At 42.1% G+C, this 20058-nt stretch overlaps 1 protein-coding gene across 3 annotated transcripts in view; it reads right to left on the bottom strand.

Moving 5' to 3' along the window:
• GANC (glucosidase alpha, neutral C) overlaps window positions 1-20058 on the bottom strand; it is a 183876-nt gene that overhangs the window by 31124 nt on the left and 132694 nt on the right. For all 3 annotated transcript variants that reach the window (XM_082242918.1, XM_082242920.1, XM_082242919.1), the window contains 7 exons: window positions 18664-18765; window positions 18313-18556; window positions 18158-18222; window positions 14070-14146; window positions 13802-13876; window positions 13500-13613; window positions 12389-12501 (listed from right to left, as the gene is read on the bottom strand). In XM_082242918.1, coding sequence (XP_082099044.1) covers window positions 12389-12501; window positions 13500-13613; window positions 13802-13876; window positions 14070-14146; window positions 18158-18222; window positions 18313-18556; window positions 18664-18765 — 790 coding nt within the window. The remainder of the gene's footprint in view (window positions 1-12388; window positions 12502-13499; window positions 13614-13801; window positions 13877-14069; window positions 14147-18157; window positions 18223-18312; window positions 18557-18663; window positions 18766-20058) is intronic.

Below are 20058 nucleotides of genomic sequence, written 5' to 3'. Positions count from 1 at the left end.
TGGCTCTGTGTCCAGTGATGTACTTCAAGAAATTGATTTTTCAGGTAAGTATGAATTAAAAATCAATTCATTTTTTTCAACCTGACTATGTAACTATATGTAATGCCATTGTATATGAATCAACGTTTTATCTCTATGTGGTAATATTAACATCTACCAAGTTTAAATGGTGAAACTTCTCTTGATATATACATATAGACAATATGAGGGTTATAATTTCCTCCTACATTCAATACAAAGGCTACAGACTGTTTAGAGGATAAATAAATATATATAGAGGTCTAATCACCAACTCCAACTGGTATAAAGAGATGGGGGTATATTTGTCTCTCCTCCCATCTACTGGCCATATATACAAATGAAATGAACAGAAAAAGAGAAAGTATACTAGTAAATATTGTCTTACTGAAGATGTGGGTTATCTGTCTTCCACCCTATGAAATTATCCATCTCTCAGATATGTAATACGGGTACTCTTATCCATGTGGACACAATTAACCACTGATGGACGAGCTCCATATATCACCAAATCCACAAAAAAGCTTCTCTCTTATTCAAGACTGCATTGCACAAGGTATATCTCACCCCACAAAAAAATAAAAATGGTGTGGAGGGGGAAAAGAACATGTCAGGACAAAAAATTAAATCTTGTAAACCTAAATGAAAATAAAGTCAGAAGGTGCTCCCAAAATCAAACCACCCAAACCTAACATGTTTCACTCTTCAAATAGTGCTTAGTCGGAGGTACAAAAAATACCATGTGACAGTCAGCTACTCTTGGTTGCTCATTTTCTTCACATTTCCTTGTTTTGTTTACCTCTGATGAAGCTCTATTTGAAGAGTGAAACATGTTAGGTTTGGGTGATTTGATTGTGGGAGCACCTTCTGACTTTATTTTCATTTAGGTTTACATGATTTAATTTTTGTCCTGACACGTTCTTTCCCCCTCCACACCATTTTTCTTTTTTGTGGGGTGAGATATGCCTTGTTTCAATGCAGTCTTCATTAAGAGAGAAGCATTTTTGTGGATATGGTGATATGTGGGGCTCATCTACAGTGGTTAATTGTGCCCACATGGATGAGTGTATCTGTATTACATATCATAGAGATAGCCCACATCTTTATTACTGTATATAGTCGAGTATAAGCCGACTTTTTCAGCATGTTTTTTATGCTGAAAAAGACCCCCTCGGCTTATACTCGAGTCACGGTCTCACTTACCTTCTCCCCGGTCAGTGTGCATGCGCCGCCACCGCTCGGTAAAGCCCGTACACGTTTGGCTATTCCCGGGCATTTTTAAATGTAAGGCAAAAAGGTAAGTAAGATTCCTCCGCAGCCCCTGCATCTCCTCAGGAGATGCAGTGCTGCGGGCATGGTACAGGAGATTTTCTTGTACCATGCCCGCAGCACTGCATCTCTTGTACCATGCCTGTACCATCTGTTTTGGGTCTCGTGGTGGTCCAGTTGGGTCCAGTAGCTGCTATATTTCCCACCCTAGGCTTATACTGGAGTCAATACTTTTTGTGGTAAAACTAGGTGCCTCGGCTTATATTCGGGTCAGCTTATACTCAAGTATATATGGTAAGACAGTATTTACTTGTATACTTTCTCTTTTTCAGTTCATCTCATTTGTAGATATGACCAATAGATGGGAGGAGTTACAAATATACCCCCATCTCTTTATACCAGTTGGTGTTGGTAAGTAAACCTTGAGTTTATATATCCTCTAAACCGATCTTTCTCAATCTTTTCAACACAGAGGAACCCTTGAAATACATTTCCGGTTTCAGGGACCCCCTGCTAAAAATGCTATATCTGCAACTCATGATACATTAGTGTGATGGTCTGTGGGAAGAATGCTCCTTACACTTGTGGTTATTGGGAAAATTTCTCCCCTACAGATAGCTAAAACGATGAATGGTGTCAGTGCGAACTTATCTGAGAAGCAAAAATTGCTCATTGTTCAAGGAATCCCCACAAACTTCTGGAGGAACCCTGGTTGAGAAACCCTCCTCTAAACAGTCTGGAGCCTTTGTATTGAATGTGGGAGGAGATTATAGCCCTCATATTGTCTATATGTATATATCAAGAGAAGTTTCACCATTTAAACTTGGTAGATGTTAATATTACCACATAATTGTTATGATTAATTACATACCTTTTATAATTTACAAAAAAGGTTAAGTTTTAGTTAAGTGGCCTTATGGTGCACAGGGAAGCGCACCCTCGTCTAGTTCTAGTATAATTCAAAACTGAGCCTGCGAAAGGATGCTTTTAAAGCCTTTACTGTGCACAAATTTAGAAATAATCATGAATGATGGTGCTAGAATTATTGCTCTCACTTCAGCATGAACAAAGATATCCAAAATGTGGGGCACAATCATAATTTTTGTATCATGCACACCAAACGTGTTTATAATTGTATGTGCGTGTAGGAGGCTTTAAAAAAAATGCTGGGAGTATTTAAAGTAGGTGTAAACCATATTCATGAAATTTTACCTGGGCACATATATTTGTACTGTTTACTTATCTCTCTCCAAAGCCCTAAGTCCAGTGTCTTTCTACTGCTCTGTGCCTCAATTATTAGCATGAAAACTTCAGAAAAGTTCTCCGCCACAGGAGATATAAGCAGCTGTGAATTTGTTTTGGGGTAGGTGCATAGAGATAGATTAGCAGAGGGCTGATCTATTTACAGCACAGCTCTGCATGTTTGTTTCTTCCTCTACCTATGTGGGGGGGGGGGCGAGTGACTTGCCTCCAATCAGCTGTCACACAGTGTATGCCAGGAATCCACACCCAGTGCTGGAACAGGAAGAAAAAAATTCTACCAAGATGTTCACTTTCTAAACAGCGCAGAAAGCTGAAGACAGTAGATATACAAAAAAAAATTGTGTTGGGCGATTTCTTACATCCCTGTGTATCATTTGAGGCTGTTCATATCACTGGGTATATGTGAGGGTTTACATCCACTTTAACCACTTGCCAACCAGCTGCTGTAGTTTTACTGCAGTAGGTCGGCTCTATTATGCAAAACTAAGTACCTGTACATCGCTTTGTGTAATAGACAGTGAAAGAGCCACTGGAGGCACGCACACATGCCAATTGGCCAGAGGGGGAGCCAGTCAGTGGGTCCGGCGGACGCGTTGTCTGCGGCCACCCGGAATCGCTCCCCATATAGACAGAACGGCGGTCTGCCTATGTAAACAAGGCAGACCACCATTCTGTCACAGATGAACACAGGGATCCTGTGTTCCATCTATTTAGGAACACAGGTCTCTGTTTTCATCTATCGAGTACATCCCCCACACAGATAGAAAGCACTCCCTAGGCGCACACTTAACCCTTTGATCGCCCCTGGTGTTAACTCCTTCCTTGCCAGTGTCATTAGTACAGTAACAGTGCATATTTTTAGCACTGATTACTGTAGTAATGTCACCGGTCTACCCAAAAGTGTCAGTTAGGTGTCCAATCTGTCGCGGCAATGTCGCAGTCCCGCTAAAAATCGCTACATATATCCCTATATATCCGTATATGTAGTTAACAAAATTCCAGTTAAATTGATACACTGCTTTGGGTGTAAAGCAATGAATGCACTCTTCAAATCCCTAAAGTCTTGCAGGCTTTTTAATAATAATTCACAAAGTAATAAAGCAGCCTTTACTTACAACCTTTACTTTTAACTTTGTGAATGCTGGTATACATGCACACACTGGATCTCCTTGCTGTTCTAGCCTACTGTAGTTAGTGGGACTTGTTGTCATTATGGAAATATGGAAACTTCCATTACTGAGGCCATCAAATGTCACCTGACAACTGCTGGCCTGTTAGCTCCCTGACCTGCCATAATGTCTTCCATTACTTTGGGGCCTACCAAAGTCACAAGACCAGTTCTCCTCCAATCATAGAGCTCCCTCTGCTACAATTAGTTGCGAAAACTCTGTAGGGCGCAGGCTCCACAGCACGGACTGCATTTTATGAACAGGCAAAATAATGTGGGCGGCAATGCATCTACCACAGCAAATTAAAAAGGAGAGCAAATAATATTATCTGCTTTCCATTATAAAAGGACAACTTAGTGTCAGGAAGTTAGCAGATAGCAACCGCAATGATGCTCAGACACAGCAAGCAAAAACACGTAACATATAAACACTATAAAAGCAAGTCTGCACAGTTATAATAATTAAAGACTGTACATTTTAGAATCCTGCAATAACTCAATGGTAATAAAAGTTCCCTTTAAAATAAACCTGTCACAATCCCAAGTCAAATCAAATGAGCTCTGTCCAACCCAGGTCAATTCCATGAACAAAACATAAATGAAGGAAAAATATTTTCAGTGAGGTTTTAAATCAAAATTATTGGAAAAACCAGAGATACAGGCAGGTGGATTTACAATATATGCACATTTCAAAATTTCCTGTAAAAGTCAAGCATCTGTCATCTCCATACTGGTCAGCAAGGCCACTCAATATATTGTAGATCTAACAGGAAGGGGTGCTGGAGATGGTATACAATGAAGCCAAGCTCAGCTTCCCTGGAAAAGTTGAGATTTGAATATATCTTCAGGTATAGATAAATCTGAATCTACCAATAGAATTGAAATGCAGTTTCAGCATATGAATTTATTTTAAACATATGTTCAGACTGATTTTCCCACATCTGTGACAAGTTTACTTAAACCTGTCGGTTAGCATTTAGTGAACACACCTCCCACAAGGGAACACTGGGATTAGTAATGAAACAGTTTGAAAGCTTTATTGAATACTTCAGTAAAGCAAATATTTAAAGTGCAAGTTCAGCAATAGATTACAAAAACTCTTTATGTTCAGCTTGTCAAAAAGATGTCTTAAAGGTGACTCAGTTACAGTGTTTAAATATATCCAACGCCAAACTGCTATTTGTCACATTAATGCTTTATCCTGAGGACTGTACAAAGGACATCAGCTGTATAAGGCAGAAAGAGGATTTTAACTTTCTGCCTTATACCTCATTTTTGGTGGGGGGTGGATGTAGCACCCTCCTAGGTAGGTGCTAGGAAAAAGCATATGGGTGGCCCTGTCTGTATATCAGTGGGGCCTGATTATTTAACTAGGCTGTCACATGCTTCCAGGTGTGACCTGTTGTGCCTAGGGAGTCTCCCCACTGTTTCCAATGAGGGCTCTTATTGGACAGTGGAGGAAACCTAGCCAATAGCACACCAGGGCTTATGGCTATCTCAGTGGGCAGAGTTTGTCGCAATGCACCCTGGGATGGGCCAGCATTAACCAGCGTCAACCGGCGTTGACTGGCATCTAGCCAGCGTCAAGCCAGTGCCAATCGGCATTTCTCAGTTGTCCCTAGCAAATTGTGTATAGTTGAGCCAAAGGAGTATCCCACTCATTCTCTTCTCCCATCCCAAGTTCTCAATAAATACAAAAAACCCCAAAGATACTGGACTGGTCATTGTCTCAGTGCTCACACTTGGAGAAACATGCACAAAGGTACTTTTGTTGCACCCGGTGGCAAAGGGGGACCCATATCCAGCAAAACAGCTGGGAATCCTGCTACATTTGGGGGCTCATGCAGGATTTCACCCTGGGTTACCAGGCTGGTTGCTAACGGCAATGGCCCCAACAGAAAGTCAAAACCTCAATTTTTGTGCCTGGGACTTTACTCCAAAACCCAAGACAAGTGTGAGGTCAGCTCTGCAGGAGACAGGGAGAGTGGGATGAAGATTGATGTGCACATGGAAGGTTGCCTGTGGCAATGGAAATGTTCCAGTCAAAACTGAAAAATGGCAGGAACCTTCCACTTCAGTTATGAGATGTACTCTGCTATCAAGTATTGGAGAGCAGGGAAGAGATGTATGTCAGTGAATAAAAGCTGCAGCTGCTTAACAGAGAAAGGTCCAGGAGTGGATGAAGAAAATGGCAGCCAGGGGCACGAAGAGCAAGGTGCCAGGGGCCAGGTGTGTGTGCAGGCTATATGAACTGATGTTGACCGTGCTTATGACAGCGGGACATTTGTTCTATACAGCAATTGTAGTGATACTGTGAAGATTGCAGTCGGCCATGCCAGGAGGGGCAGTGGGACTATCTTCGGAGACAGTATGATGGGCCTTACTTGCGCATGTTTCGGGGAGAGGACTGTTGACCGTGCATGTGACAGCGGGACAATTCTCTTGCCTGGCAAAGAGGGACAGCTGGCTACAGGAGAGGGAGGCGCAGCTGGGGCCCTATTGCAAGTAAGAAAAGTGGATGCATGTCTGGCAAGGGACATGGTCCGCTTTGCAGCAACTTCCCTGTGGGCTAGAGAGAGAGAGCATGGCATGGGAGGAGTTGCTGCAATGCGCGAGAAAGCGCGATCCAGAAGGCACTGCCTAGCAGGAGGAGCCACTGCCAAACAAGGAGTATGGGTGGAGATGTTGGTCGCGCCCAGCCAATCAGGAGTGACTAGGGGAGCCCATATAATACTCCCCCCCTTCGGGTGTGGCCGAGAGGGAGACACGTGCGAGGAGAAGCACCATGGAGTTTGGAGAGAAAAAGTGCGCAGCCATGATCGCTTCACCCACTGGCAAAGAACCTGCTGGGCAGATCCAGGAGCAGACCAGGAAGCCGAGCCCCACTTTCGTATAGGACACAGGCATACGGTTGGTGCCTGAAGGAAGACTGGCGCTGTGCACAGGAGGCGATTGGGATTACCTTAGCATGGTATGTCCTCAGTGTGAGAGAATCACTATGAAGGTGCAAGCGTGGAGTCAGTGTGGGCATTGCGGCTACCTGCTGCTGCTGGCGGAGAAGAGTGAAGGCCGGCCCAGGCAGATGTGTGTGGCTTGGGAGTCAGGGCTCACTCGGGAAGTGACAGGCACGGAGTCCAGGTTCCTCCGCGGAGCCGGGAGGGGCATGATAAGAGTGCTGATGAGGTTGGAGATCATGCAGACTGACAGTGGTCTAGCTTTGTCAGTACAGGGGACTCAGTCACTGGGAAGAGGGTGCATGCTAGCTCAGCAGGCCGGAAGGTGGCCAGAGGATGCACCGGAATCCACCGCAGGAGAAACGTCTGCCCCTGTTCTTATATCTCAGCAAAAAATGGCCCGCGGCCATCAAGGCCTCACTGACCAGTCGGAGTAGTGAGGAAGAAGCTGGGGTAATTAATGTGGGGTCTCCCTCCTTTCAGTATAAGTATGGATCTGTCGAGGAAGGGATTGATGATTGGAGATCCGAGGATGAAACGGAATGGGATTGGGGTTTTGAAGCTGGGAGCAGCTCACCAGGCCCTGTAACCAGTATTGTGCCTGATAAAGAGACTCAGGAGTCCATTGAAAGAGGGGAGCTGGCAGAAAAGTTAGGGTTTTGTGAGGCCTACACTAAAAGGGTCCCAGACCTCCCCCTCCTACAAACTATGCCCAGGCTCGGGGCCGAAATGAGGCATATAGCTCCCTGATCAAAAGAGAGGAGACCCCCTTTTAATTGCCTGGGAAAGGTAACAAGAAGGCCCTCCCCAGGCTTTCGCGAATGCAGCGATGGATGTAACGCAAGGTAGCTATGGAATATGGCTCTGATTATCCATACGCTCCTAGGAAGGTCATGTTGAACATAGAGGCCAAGATAGACTTCTGGTGTGATGAGGCCATTTGGGATTTTCTCTTTGTCCCTAAACCTTTTCGGGATTCATCCAGGACTGACCTCAAAGAGAAATTTGACACAGTAAAGATTCAGTGGCTGTATGGACAGTCAATATACATCGACCGGGTGGAAGTTCTTCGCCCTGATGGGTCGGGCCAGGCTTGGTCCATCTGAGCGGGACAGCCAGGGAGCCCTTGCCAGGGTCCCTCACCCAGAGTATTATATTTGGAAAAAGTTCAAAAAAATTGTACAACTGCAAGACTGAGCAAAGTAAGGCTGGCTAGCCATCATTTAAAAAAAAGTGTAATGCTGAAGTTCACAGTTATGGTTGCTGTTCAAGTATGGTTGGAATAAAATGTTGTTCTACAGACCGCTTGGGCCGTTGGGCCAGGGTCATAAAGAGGAACTCCAACTTCACAAGATCCGTTGGGCCAACGGGCCAGGATCTCTGGATTACAATTGTTGCTTAAGAAAGAACTGAATTAAAGCGGGTGACTGTCGCAGTGATGGGCGGTGCATCCAGGATGTTTGGTGGGGGGTGCTCTGAAAGACCCCTTACATTTCCCTGACTCAGCAGGACTGCAGGCCACTCAGACTCCAGTGGTTTGCCCTGTTTCCATCAGGAGAAGTATCGTGAGAGACAGCAGCAAGATGCTGTAATTGTCTTCTCCAAAGGACTCTGCAACTAGGTAGTCAGTGATAGGATACAGATTCCCCCAGGAGGAGGGGGACATTGGACCAGGCGTGTCAAGCACTGAATCGCAGAGGAGTCAGGGAATGGATTAAGAAGGATGCCCTTGCGAGGAGGGTCTTCTTACTCAACGGTTCAGGCAGATAGTCATGTGATGATATGTTTTGTGACATGTGACTAACTTTAATGTTTCCTTTACAGGTGGGCTCGCATTAGAGATAGCCAGTTAAGATGTGTAAATATGTTCCATCCTCACCAACGAAGTCAGGGGGGCCTGATCATTTAATTAGGCTGTCACATGCTTCCAGGTGTGACCTGTTGTGTCTAGGGAGTCTCCCCACTGTTTCCAATGAGGGCTCTTATTGGACAGTGGAGAAAACCTAGCCAATAGCACACCAGGGCTTATGGCTATCTCAGTGGGAGGAGTTTGCCGCAATGCACCCTGGGATGGCCTATAAGTCTGAGGGGAGCATGTGACAGGGCGTCTTTGGCGGGAAGCAGAGTCCCAGGAGGAGGGTGCCGGCTGTCTCTACTCCTGTCAGCGATAGTGAAGGTGTCCTGGGCAGTCGGCCTAGAGGACGAAGGTTGAGCTGGGCTGCAGAGAGGGATCCAGAGTGCTGTGAACCGAGTGGAGCTGCTGGGCAGAAGTTTTGGGGAAAAAAAGTGTAGTGAGTACTCAAGACCACCCAGGGGTCTGCCTAGGAGAGGGGACTACTCCAGAAGGTCAGAGGGATCCGGGAGCCAGCTAACCTGTGGAGAAGGCTTAAAGAAAGGGGGTGCCAGTGTCGAAGCCCTGAAGTTAAGTGAGAGAAAGAGGGTGCTGGTATGGGCCCTGAAGTGTTTAGCAGCACAGCAGTAGTACAAGTAGCTACCTCAGCAACGAGTGCTTAAAGGAGCTCAAAGAGGACTTCTTTATGCAAGAAAGCAGTCCAAAGTCAGTTTGGAGTCAACAGGCATCTAGCCAGCGTCAAGTCAGCGCCAATCGGCATTTCTCAGTTGTCCCTAGCAAATTGTGTATACTTGAGCCAAAGGAGTATGCCACGCATTCCCTTCTCCCATTCAAGTTCTCAATTAATACAAAAAAAAAACAAAGATACTGGACTGGTCATTGGCTCAGTGCTCACACTTGGAGTAACATACACAAAGGTACTTTTAATGCAACCGGTGACCCAGGGGGGCCCATATCCAGCAAAACGGCTGGGAATCCTCCTACATTAACATAAATTAAGAATGGTGTTTTTTGAAGTCAGTATTATGTGAAATCATATAAACCCTATACCACAGCGCAAAGACAGTGTTGATTACAATAAAATTGCAATAAGTATACCTCCATTACAATACAATAATGTGCACAAAACAATATCAGTGATGAGCATGTCTCTGTTAAATTGTCTATGTTTAAAATAGTGTCAAATCCCTCCAGTCAAACACCTTCAACGCCACCATTAAATGAGTGCAAATAAATCATGTAAAATCTCAAAATATTAAATAAATTGTCCATATATCAAAAAACAAGTGTCCAGTAAAAGTCAGTGAATATATATTAAACATGTATTACACTTTATATACTCTAATTAAGCATACTCTAGTAGAGTATATAAAATGTAATGAGGGGATTCTAAATATTTGGCTCTAAAGAAAAGCGTTTGCCCTTGAAACACCTAAGCCAATTTGGATCCTAGACGGCTTCTCTTTGGTCTTGGAACACTTTGGATTGAACTTCTCACTGTGCCTGGATCTAGTGGCTTGATGTGCTGTGAACCTACATGGTTTGTGAGTATATACATTTTTTATTGACTTGTAATAAAGTATCCATGGGATAATGCACTAGGCCTGTGTGCTTGTGGTGTTTGTCATTCTTGAAGTATTTAGGGAGGGCTGGAAAGAATGCATTAAAGAAAAAGTCCAGTCAAAGCCTAACTAATGTTAAACCTGCTCTTTGCCCCATTCTAAGACTATTCAGTCTAACTTTGTAAAGAAAAAATCAGTGTACTTACCTTTTCTACACCCAATCCGGTCCAGGCCCACACTAAGCTATCAGCTGCAGCTTCAGCGTGGAGGTGGGTGCAGGAGAGGCACTCGACAACGGAAGCCCCATAGTAAGTCTATGGGTGACATCACTTTCCAGGCATTTCTCAGGCATTGTTGGTCCTCTACTGCACAGAGCTTTCATCGCTGGAGACCGGATCGGGTGTCAAAAAGGTAAGTACAGCAATTTTTGCTTCACAGGGTTAGATAGAATAGTCTTACAATGTGGCAAAGAGCAGGTTTAGCATTAGTTAGCTTCTGACTGGACTTATCCTTTAAGGTAAAAAAACCTTTAAGCCCCGTACACACGTACCGATTGTCGGCCGACCGATCGGCTGTTTTTTGTCCAGTGTCATTTTGTAAAAGTGCTCAAGACTGCACACGAATTTTGTCAGCCAACGACAACCAACTTCAGAAGTGATGTCATGTGATGGTTTACTTTCCGTGTGTTTTTTCTTCTCTGAGCATGCCCAGTCTTGCTCATCTGGCTTTTGTCGGCCGAAATCTGTACTGACTGACGAACAATCGGCCGTTCTGGTGACGGGCAACAAAAATTTTATAGCATGCACACCAGGTTTTGTTCGGCCGAAAAGTCACAGTCGCTTGTCGGAAGCATCATACTAACAAGCCGACAATCGGCCGATCGGACGTTGGCCGAATATTTACGGCCGACAATCGGTACGTGTGTATGGGGCTTTAGTCTTTACAACCACTTGAACTGTCAAACTGACAGCTCAGTCCAGTGGATTGCACAGGAGGAGCACAAATCTCCCTGTTCAGCAAAGCTCTGCTATCAGTGACAGGTGCCTACTCCGCATCAGGTTAAACAGAAGGGAAAAAAAGGGGTAGGAGAAGAAAAGCAGCGCCACCTCAGTGTAGATTAAAAGGTTATTTATTACATAAAAACAACGTAGTAACTCACACAGAGGAAATCGTTGATCAGCAAATGGTAATAGTTCTTCTGCAACACTGCAGGGATGTTCGGGAAGTACACTGTGGCGGCCGTGGTCCTGGCTGTGCCGGTGGAGTCCGACACTTTCTGTGGTTCTGGCAGCGTTCAGTATCCAGGCTTACATCCAATAGTGGCAGGGGGGTGCTCGCGTTCGGAGCATGCGTGCTCCTTCCTCAGGCGATCAGGCGAGTGTTGCAGAAGAACTATTACCATTTGCTGATCAACGATTTCCTCTGTGTGAGTTACTACGTTGTTTTTATGTAATAAATAACCTTTTAATCTACACTGAGGTGGCGCTGCTTTTCTTCTCCTACCCCTTTTTGTCTGTTGCAGAGTCCCTCTAGCTCTGTATGAAGCCTGCAGCCACCTCCACCATCCATCTCCACTAACCCCAGGGATTGAACTATCCTGCATACTTCCTAAAAAGACTAACTACAGCCACAGTTGAAACTTTTTTCATAAGATCGAATGTACTTAACTCTTTCACTGGCGCAGGTCGAACATTGTGTATATGTACCTGTAAACAGAAGGGAAAACTGCTTTCATGGGCCTCTTCTGATTACATTGGAAGAGCTGCTCTCTCTATGTAAACTATAGAATAGAGCTGTTAGTCCGAATTACAAAAACAATTTGTACCAGAAACATAATTCTAGTGTCTTTATAATGAGGGAAAATTGCAGTATAAAAGTTTTACTAAGGCTGGCCATACATTATCCAATTTTCTTATTCAATTTCCTATAGATTTACCTTCAATTATGTAGTGCTTAGGTTTGACATCATATTCTATGGTATTGGTAAATTTAAAGGAAAATTGTACAAGAAAATGGTATAATGTATGGCCAGCCTTACTCTAAGACTTGTAGTTAATTTTTTAGTTAATCCAAATGAGTTTTTATTAACCCCTTCACTTTTAAAAATTGTGTTATTTGTAGATTTATTTATTTAATGTATTTGTAGAATTTCTTTATATAGTAAAGGGTTGTTTTGTGGCCTTTGGGGCCTTTTGAGTTGGAATTTAATACTCTAGATAAAACTGCTGGAGTTGGGAGAGACTGGTTATCAGTGTTATTTTCATTTTTTTAAGGTCACCACCTCATATGCAAGTATTGTTACCTTGAGCGCAGAACATTTCTTGAAAATGTAAATCTTCTATGACTGTACATGTGTTCATGCAGATACTGCAAGGAGTAGCCATCATCAATATACAGTTCCCCCACAGCTAATCCCTAAGAGTAAATGATAACCGAAAATTAGATTTCAGCTATTGTTAAGAAATAAAGCTGAGCATACCTGCAAAATAGTTAATATGTATGAAGCAGCAACAAACATGGAAGCCATTTTATTATAAGAAATCAAAAATCACTTTTTATATCTATTGGGTTCTAGCAGACTGAACAATATACAGTATATTACTCTACAGTGTTTATTTTAGCACAGTTAAAATCGTAACTGCCAAAATAAGTGTTTGTTACCCCAACATTTCATATTCCTGATATGTGTCTGCTGTGCCATGAGCTTGTATTAACAAGTATCCTGTTCTCTTTACATTGCTTCCTTTGTGTGAAATCTCTGGTGTTCCTGCCAGTCACTCTGCTTTCCTATTAAAAACTGACCACACTAAGCAGGAGGACACACCGTGGTAAGTTCCCTAGCTATGCTGGAAACTCAGCGTGCATTCCTCTGATTAGACTTGTTCTGACAAGCCCCCCCCCCCGCCCTGCACAGCCATTCACTAGAGGCTCAATGTACAGTTGCATCTTGTCCCCCAACTCTTATACAGCTGAGAGCAAATGGAATGTGATCATTTATTTAAAAGGGGAAAAGGGTATTTATATATATATTTTTTTTAAATCTATACACAGATGTTTTGCCTTTCATTCCTATTTTAAACTGAATGGGTTGTTTTACAAGGTGATCGAATACAACCATTTTATTTTACTTGCCAGGTATTTGTGAATAAAGGAAAATGATTAGAAAAAACACAAAGTCTGTCATCCTGCTATTATTTTAAATCCCTATTTTAAAAGTAAAAGCCTTATGACTGATACCCGTTTAAATGAAATATAGTTAAAATAAGTTATCCTAACTTGGTTTAAAACAAATTCTGCATATGCATTTTTTCTGCCCAAAACTCTATAAACAAAACCTGTTACAGGAAAATACCAGTTACTGTCTAAAAAAAAAACCCATATCACTGCAAATGACTCATGACAAATGAACATACTTTGCGATCCAGTGCAACGTGCAACTCATATGGAGAGCCCCCCATCCAAGCTGTGGATTTGCCAACTGTTGTGTGCATAGGGATAATGGAGCCGCCCCTCTGAAATACTGGAATCTGCAGATTTTGAAACAAAATTATGTACTCAATCTTTGGCATACATCATAATGGAAACCCATAACCACCATATGACCAATATGACTACAGTATATGCACAATATATTTTTCTATATCACTGACTCTTGAACATAATATAAATGTTTTATATATTATTACAATGTTTTCAAAGTGTCATCTATACTCACCTCTTCCAAAGTAACTGTCACTTTCTGTCTGTGAGACCCCTTAACAAGTGTGTATTTCCTGAAGTCATACCAGTACTGCAGAAAATAGAGAGTTAGCTAAAGAGAGGGCAGTGTCCAGGAAAAAATATTCAAGTATCCTAAATGAAAGTAAATTTGCCAATTCTTCCCATTCTAGGATATTTGGTTATTTGAACAAAATCTCTTTATCAATGTGAACACACAGTATATATGATTTATTGATTAGATCCAGTAAGAATTTACACTATACCTCCCTTGTGCCAGGAAAGAAAACATCAACGGACTTAACACCAGAGTCTAACACTGGGGCAACCAGTAGAGCATTACCTGGGAAAGAAAAAAAAAAATATATATATGGTATTTGTCTAATGCATAAATAGTTTATAGGACCTATGATTTGGTGCATTTTGAAAAAGTGAAATTGAATTTGAACAATATAAAGTCTTTCTGACTACCAGGTGTTTTATTCATAATATATTCATATCTTTACGTGAGCAGGCATTAACATTATAGCTATAAAGGATAAAATGTAATTTTTAACCATGGTATATTTCAAGTAGTCAAAGTGACCAGTTGGGAGAGTCCTTACATACACTGTATGTCCTAATATATACTGTATGTTCCATGGTGGGGAACCTGGAACTTGTATTATGCTGTCCTGTTCTTTACTTAGCCCTGGAGTTTTGAAGTGCCATCAGAGGTCATGGTTTCTGGCAGGGGGACCAGTACTAGTTAATCATATTGCTGACATTTGGGGGAAAATTTTCTAAAACCGGAGAGAGCAAAATCTGGAGAAGCTGTGCATGGTAGTCAATCAGCTCCTAATTTTAGCTTGTTCAATTAAGCTTTGACAAAAAAAAATGGTTCATAAGGTTACAACTGTGGAGGATGAGCTAATGGAAGAGTTAAAAGTTCAGTTGTTAGTTGGTAGTAGGATAGGCTTCCCTGAAGACCTGAGTTTTCAGGGATCGCCTAAGGGTGGCCAGAGAAGAAGATGGATTGACAAATTAAGCTAGAGAGTTCCACAGGATGGGAGAGGCTCTGGAAAAGTCCTAGAGACAAGCATGGAAGGAGGAGACTAGAGAGCTAGAGAACAGGAGGTCATGGGAGGCAAGGACAGTTTGGGTGATATTTAAACACAAGCTTGGTGGTGTAGCCTGGACAGAGTTGTGGGTGGCTTTGTATGTTGTTAGTATTTTGAATTTACCTGGGGAATCTGAAGCTAGTTGAGGGATTGGCAGAGAGGGGTGGTGGACACTGAGTGGTTGGTAAGGTAGAGGAGTTTGGCAGCAGAATTCATGATAGTATGAAGAGGGGTAGCCTATGTAGAGGTAGGCCTATGAGAAGGGAGTTGTAATAGTCATGGCCGGAGATAACAACGGACTGTATGAGTAGTTTGGTGGTTTCATTAATTAAAAAGAGATTTTAAAGAGGTGAAACCTACAAGGTTTTGACACAGATTGGATTTGGAGCAAAAAGGACAGGTTACAGTCTATGACTACACCGAGTACCATGGCGTAAGGGCAGCTACTGATAGTTGTATTACTGATCTTTATAGAAAAGTCAGAAAGGAGGGCATGACCCGGAGCCTTCAAGCAAGTTCCGGGCCAAGGATTTAGGGACAGAATTTGCTAATCGGTTTGGTGCATTCACAGCCGAGAGTTCTGTCTTGAAATGCAATACAGAGCTCTGTACACAGGGAGGGATCTGTCAGTTTCTCATCCCTGCAAAGGGACGTGACCAAGAAGCCGATTGTCACTCTGACAGAGCTTCAGCCTTTCTCTGTGGAGAAAGGAGAACCTTCCAGAAAAACAACCATCCATCTCTGCAGCACTCCACCAATCAGGGCTGTATGGTAGAGTGGCCAGACGGAAGACACTCTTCAGTAAAAGGCACATGACAGGCACTCCCGCCTGGAGTTTGCCAAAAGGCACCTGAAGGACTCTCAGACCAAGAGAAACAAAATTCTCTGGTCTGATGAAACAAAGATTGAACTCTTTGGCCTGAATGGCAAGCGTCATATCTGGAGGAAACCAGGCACCACTCGTCACCTGGCTAATACCATACATACAGTGAAGCATGGTGGTGGCAGCACCATGCTGCTGAGATTTTTTTAGCAGCAGGAACTGGAAGACTAGTCAGGATCGAGGGAAAATACTGCTCCAGAGCGCTCTGGACCTCACACTGAGGCGAAGGCTCATCTTTCAACAGGACAACGACCCTAAGCACACAGCCAAGATTACAAGGGAGTGGCTACTGGACAACTCTGATAATGTCCTTGAGTGGCCCAGACAGAGCCCAGACTTTAACCCGATTGAACATCCCTGGAGAGACCTGAAAATGACACAGACGCCAACCAACCTGATGGAGCTTAAGAGGTCTTGCAAAGAATGGGAGAAACTGTACATGGGATTTTTTAACTTTTTTATTTTTAATAAATTTGCAAGATTTCAAACACACTTCTTTAACATTGTCATTATGGGATATGGTTTGTAGAATTTTGAGGAAAATAATGAATTTAATTCATTTTGGAAAAAGGCTGTAACATAACAAAATGAAAAAAAAAGTGAATACTTTCCGGAAGCACCGTGTTTCCTATAACTAACTACTTCCACTTATCAATGAATAACATGTGCCAAATCGAGGCGTGTAGAAAACTTCCTAAAATAACCCCCCGTGTGTTTTTTCACAAAAAATTTGGCTTTGTCAGGGGTACTTTAAAGTGCACACCCAAAATACATTCCTCTATCATTTATCGATGATGCTCCACCCCGTCCATGCATGCACATTAGCATGGTACATGCTGGACGCATTTGCATTATTTGTTTTTGCCTAGCGGCAACCTCCCTTTTTCTTCTCTTTACATCCGCTATATAGGGGCTAGTTCTGAGGACAAATTCGCTTATATATAACTCCATATCCACTAACTATTCAAAGGGGTAAAAAATCCCATCACAAATTATTGTGAAGACCTAACACCTGATTGAAATGACTAGAGTTTTCACAAAAAATACATCTTTATCGTTTTACACATTTCCTTTCTATATTTACAATATCTTTTTTTTTTTTTTAGCATATGGGATCATGTAAAGAAAAAAAAATACCGGTATATTGTTTACTTGTTTTTTTGCCTTTTAAATTGTCAGGTAATATCCATTTGTTTATTTTTCTCAAAATAAATCTTTATGGGAAAAGGAAAGGCAAGGTAGCCCTTCATCCAGACCATTTAGGTTCTTGGAGTTTAGACAAATAATACCAATTCAAATCTGATTATATATTTTTTCAGGTTCCCTATCCTGGGTCCCAGCTTATGTTATTGCACTAGCCAAAATGTAAAACATCTGGGATCTTCTTGATGTATCTCTCGAACATAGTAAGCTACTGTATGTATTTATCCCTATTTTTGGAAACATCACTTACATGTTTCAATGCTCTGCGTCAAAATTGTCTCTAATTGTCAGTGGGAGGAAAAATAATGAGGGGGTGGCAAGCAGGCACGTATTGCGCTGCTCTGGAATTTAGGAATTACCTTAATTTCATCCACAATAATTTCCCAAAAATAGTTAAGTGTGATGGTGCTTTAAAAAGCATATTTTTTGTCCAGAAATAAAAGTAAAACTTGCTTTGGCCAGCAAAAGTAAATGGACAAGCTTTATAGGAAGTAGATATGAAGGGATTTAATGTAAGCAGATATTTCCTGAGAACCAGGCTCAATACAGTGAGTGCGGAGAGGAGGTGCATCATGTCGCCAATAGCCTTAGACAACTGATGCAAACATGTCTCGCGCACACCACGCACACTTGTGTGTTTGGAGAGACCAAACATCATTTGTAACTAATAGAGGATATTTTGTACTGATCCTTTCACTAATACACTTGCATATGGTTTGCCAGGGTCATGCTCAGATATGGGTCAGGTATGGATTTTTAGGGGGACCCCATGCCATTGTTTTTAAATTTTGGCATTGGGTTCCCCTCTAAAGCTATACCTGGTAATATACTCCTAAATTGTTTACCTTTGCTTTTACCTAATAGTTTCTGGAAATGATCATTTGGTGTTGATGGTTGAAAGTCAAATGCAGAGCAACTAATGCATAAATATGCAAAGAAAACTTTTAGACAAGGCTGTATTTTTATGTTTATGCACTAAACAGACATTCCCTTAGCCAGCCTCAAGGTGTGGCGCTATGTACAAAACAATTATGTCCATGGAACGGGGGATATAGTTGGTCCTAGAGGGTACAAAGAGTATAAATCCAGCCCTACTTGTACAAGGACCAGGAATGGTAAATGCTTAATTTGATATAAATTCCATTATAACATTTTTTAGAAATCTTACCTAGCATGTACTGACTTTCCACTGCAAAGACGTCTTGGTTTTTAAAAAATTCAACCCACAAAGGCCTGTTTGTAATTAAAGAAAAACAGAAATATTATTAACAGTCATTGTTGCTAGAAGAGAATTAAAGTCATTGTACTAGTATGCTTCCTCACCTCATTACAAGTTCAGCTGTGCGGTATGCCCTATAAAACAGCAGGTACCAATATGGAAGGAGAGTATAACGTTCCTGTATTGCTTTCCTGATTAAGAGAGTATTTTCTTCACCAAACAGCCAAGGCTCTCTGCGCTTGGTACCCTGCATAGCATGACCACGAAAGAAAGGCTGGAATGAGCCAGCCTGGTACCAACGGACCAGTAGTTCAGGATCTGGGTCTCCAACAAAACCGCCAACATCAGCTGTCAATTTAGCAAAGCAATACATTTTACATAATCCATTCTAAAAAGGATTATTACCCATAGGCTTCTCCATCTGCAAGCAGACTACAGAATGCCATGTACGTTACCTCCACAGAAGGCTATTCCTGTCACACTGAGACTGAGTAACATTGGTACAGAGATTTTTAAATACTCCCACTCTGCTTTGTTATCTCCTGTCCATACCGCACCTAAAGAAGATGAGGACATTTAAAAACTTTATTGATATTTAAATCAAATCTTTAACATGCTATCTAAAAAGATTTTAAGCATCTAAAAACACTGCAAAAGTATAAAGAATGTTCAATAATTGAATTCCAACTGCTCATTTTCAGTCCTCTGATGCCAGCACAATATTATAGTAACTCTTTTTTTAATCCAAATAACTCAATCACAATAACAGCAACATATAAATTACAAAATTCGGACATTATTACTGGTAGAAAGATGCTGAAACACAGGCACATTATTTAAGACATTTTCGCTGTCAAACATTGAGGAGCACATGAAGTTTTAAGCTGGGTATTCTACTGCCTCTAGGAGGATTGGACACTGGAAAACAAAAAAAGGAGGCCAGCCCAGGATAACTCCTCCAACTACCAGCATGCCTCAGTTATTTTGTTAGTGTCCTAGGAGAATGGATGGCTTTTTTTCAGCAACATATTTTTTACTATCACTCTTTTCTACTTTTATTTTTTTCCTAATTATGACTCTATATCTTTTCTCGAGCTTTGTCTTTAAATTGTAGCTATCCAGAGCAGTCATTTTTAACCTGGAATTTGGGGTACTGTATCTGGGCCCCACTGGACTGGAGGTTGCAGGGATAGCCTGTTAGTGATCTTCAGGCACTAGGTACCACATGGAATGCTTTCCAGACTTCGTCCTGGTAATAGCTGCAGAGCATTTTCCTGGTCCAGACCCACTGGCATTACCTTAGCGCTTGTCCTGTTTCTGAAGATTCACTTAGTGACTGGACCTGACAAGCTGAGCACCTTAAAATACCGTATTTGCATAGTTCGATGGGCACTCTTATTCCCTGTTCCTGATGGTTTTTGCCACAGAAGGGTTAATGCTGTGGGACTAAATGCTGACATCATCTTGTGGGTGGAATGTCATGCATGCATTGCCATAAGGGTTGAGGAGGCATGCCCCCACTGCTGCTCCTGCTGGCATAAGCTAAATTAAACTTTGATCTTTGATTTATTCCTACTACACACCTACAACCTACATTGACATTGGTCACCTCCTGCCATCCAACTGTCATTTGGCTGCTCAAAGACCAGGCCCCTTTTTTCAACTTGGCACTGCATGACTTTAAATGACAATTGCGCGGTCATGCAATGCTGTACCCAAACAATTTACGTCCTTTTTTTCCCCACAAACAGAGCTTTCTTTTGGTGGTATTTGATCACCTCTGCGCTTTTTATTTTTTGCGATATTAATAAAAAAAGAGCAAAAATTTTGAGAAGAAATGACAATGTCCC

Source organism: Pelophylax lessonae, assembly GCF_965119305.1.
Source record: "Pelophylax lessonae genome assembly, chromosome: 13".
In the NCBI taxonomy this organism is placed as follows: Eukaryota; Metazoa; Chordata; class Amphibia; order Anura; family Ranidae; genus Pelophylax; species Pelophylax lessonae.
This window is presented reverse-complemented; position numbering and strand designations above follow the sequence as displayed.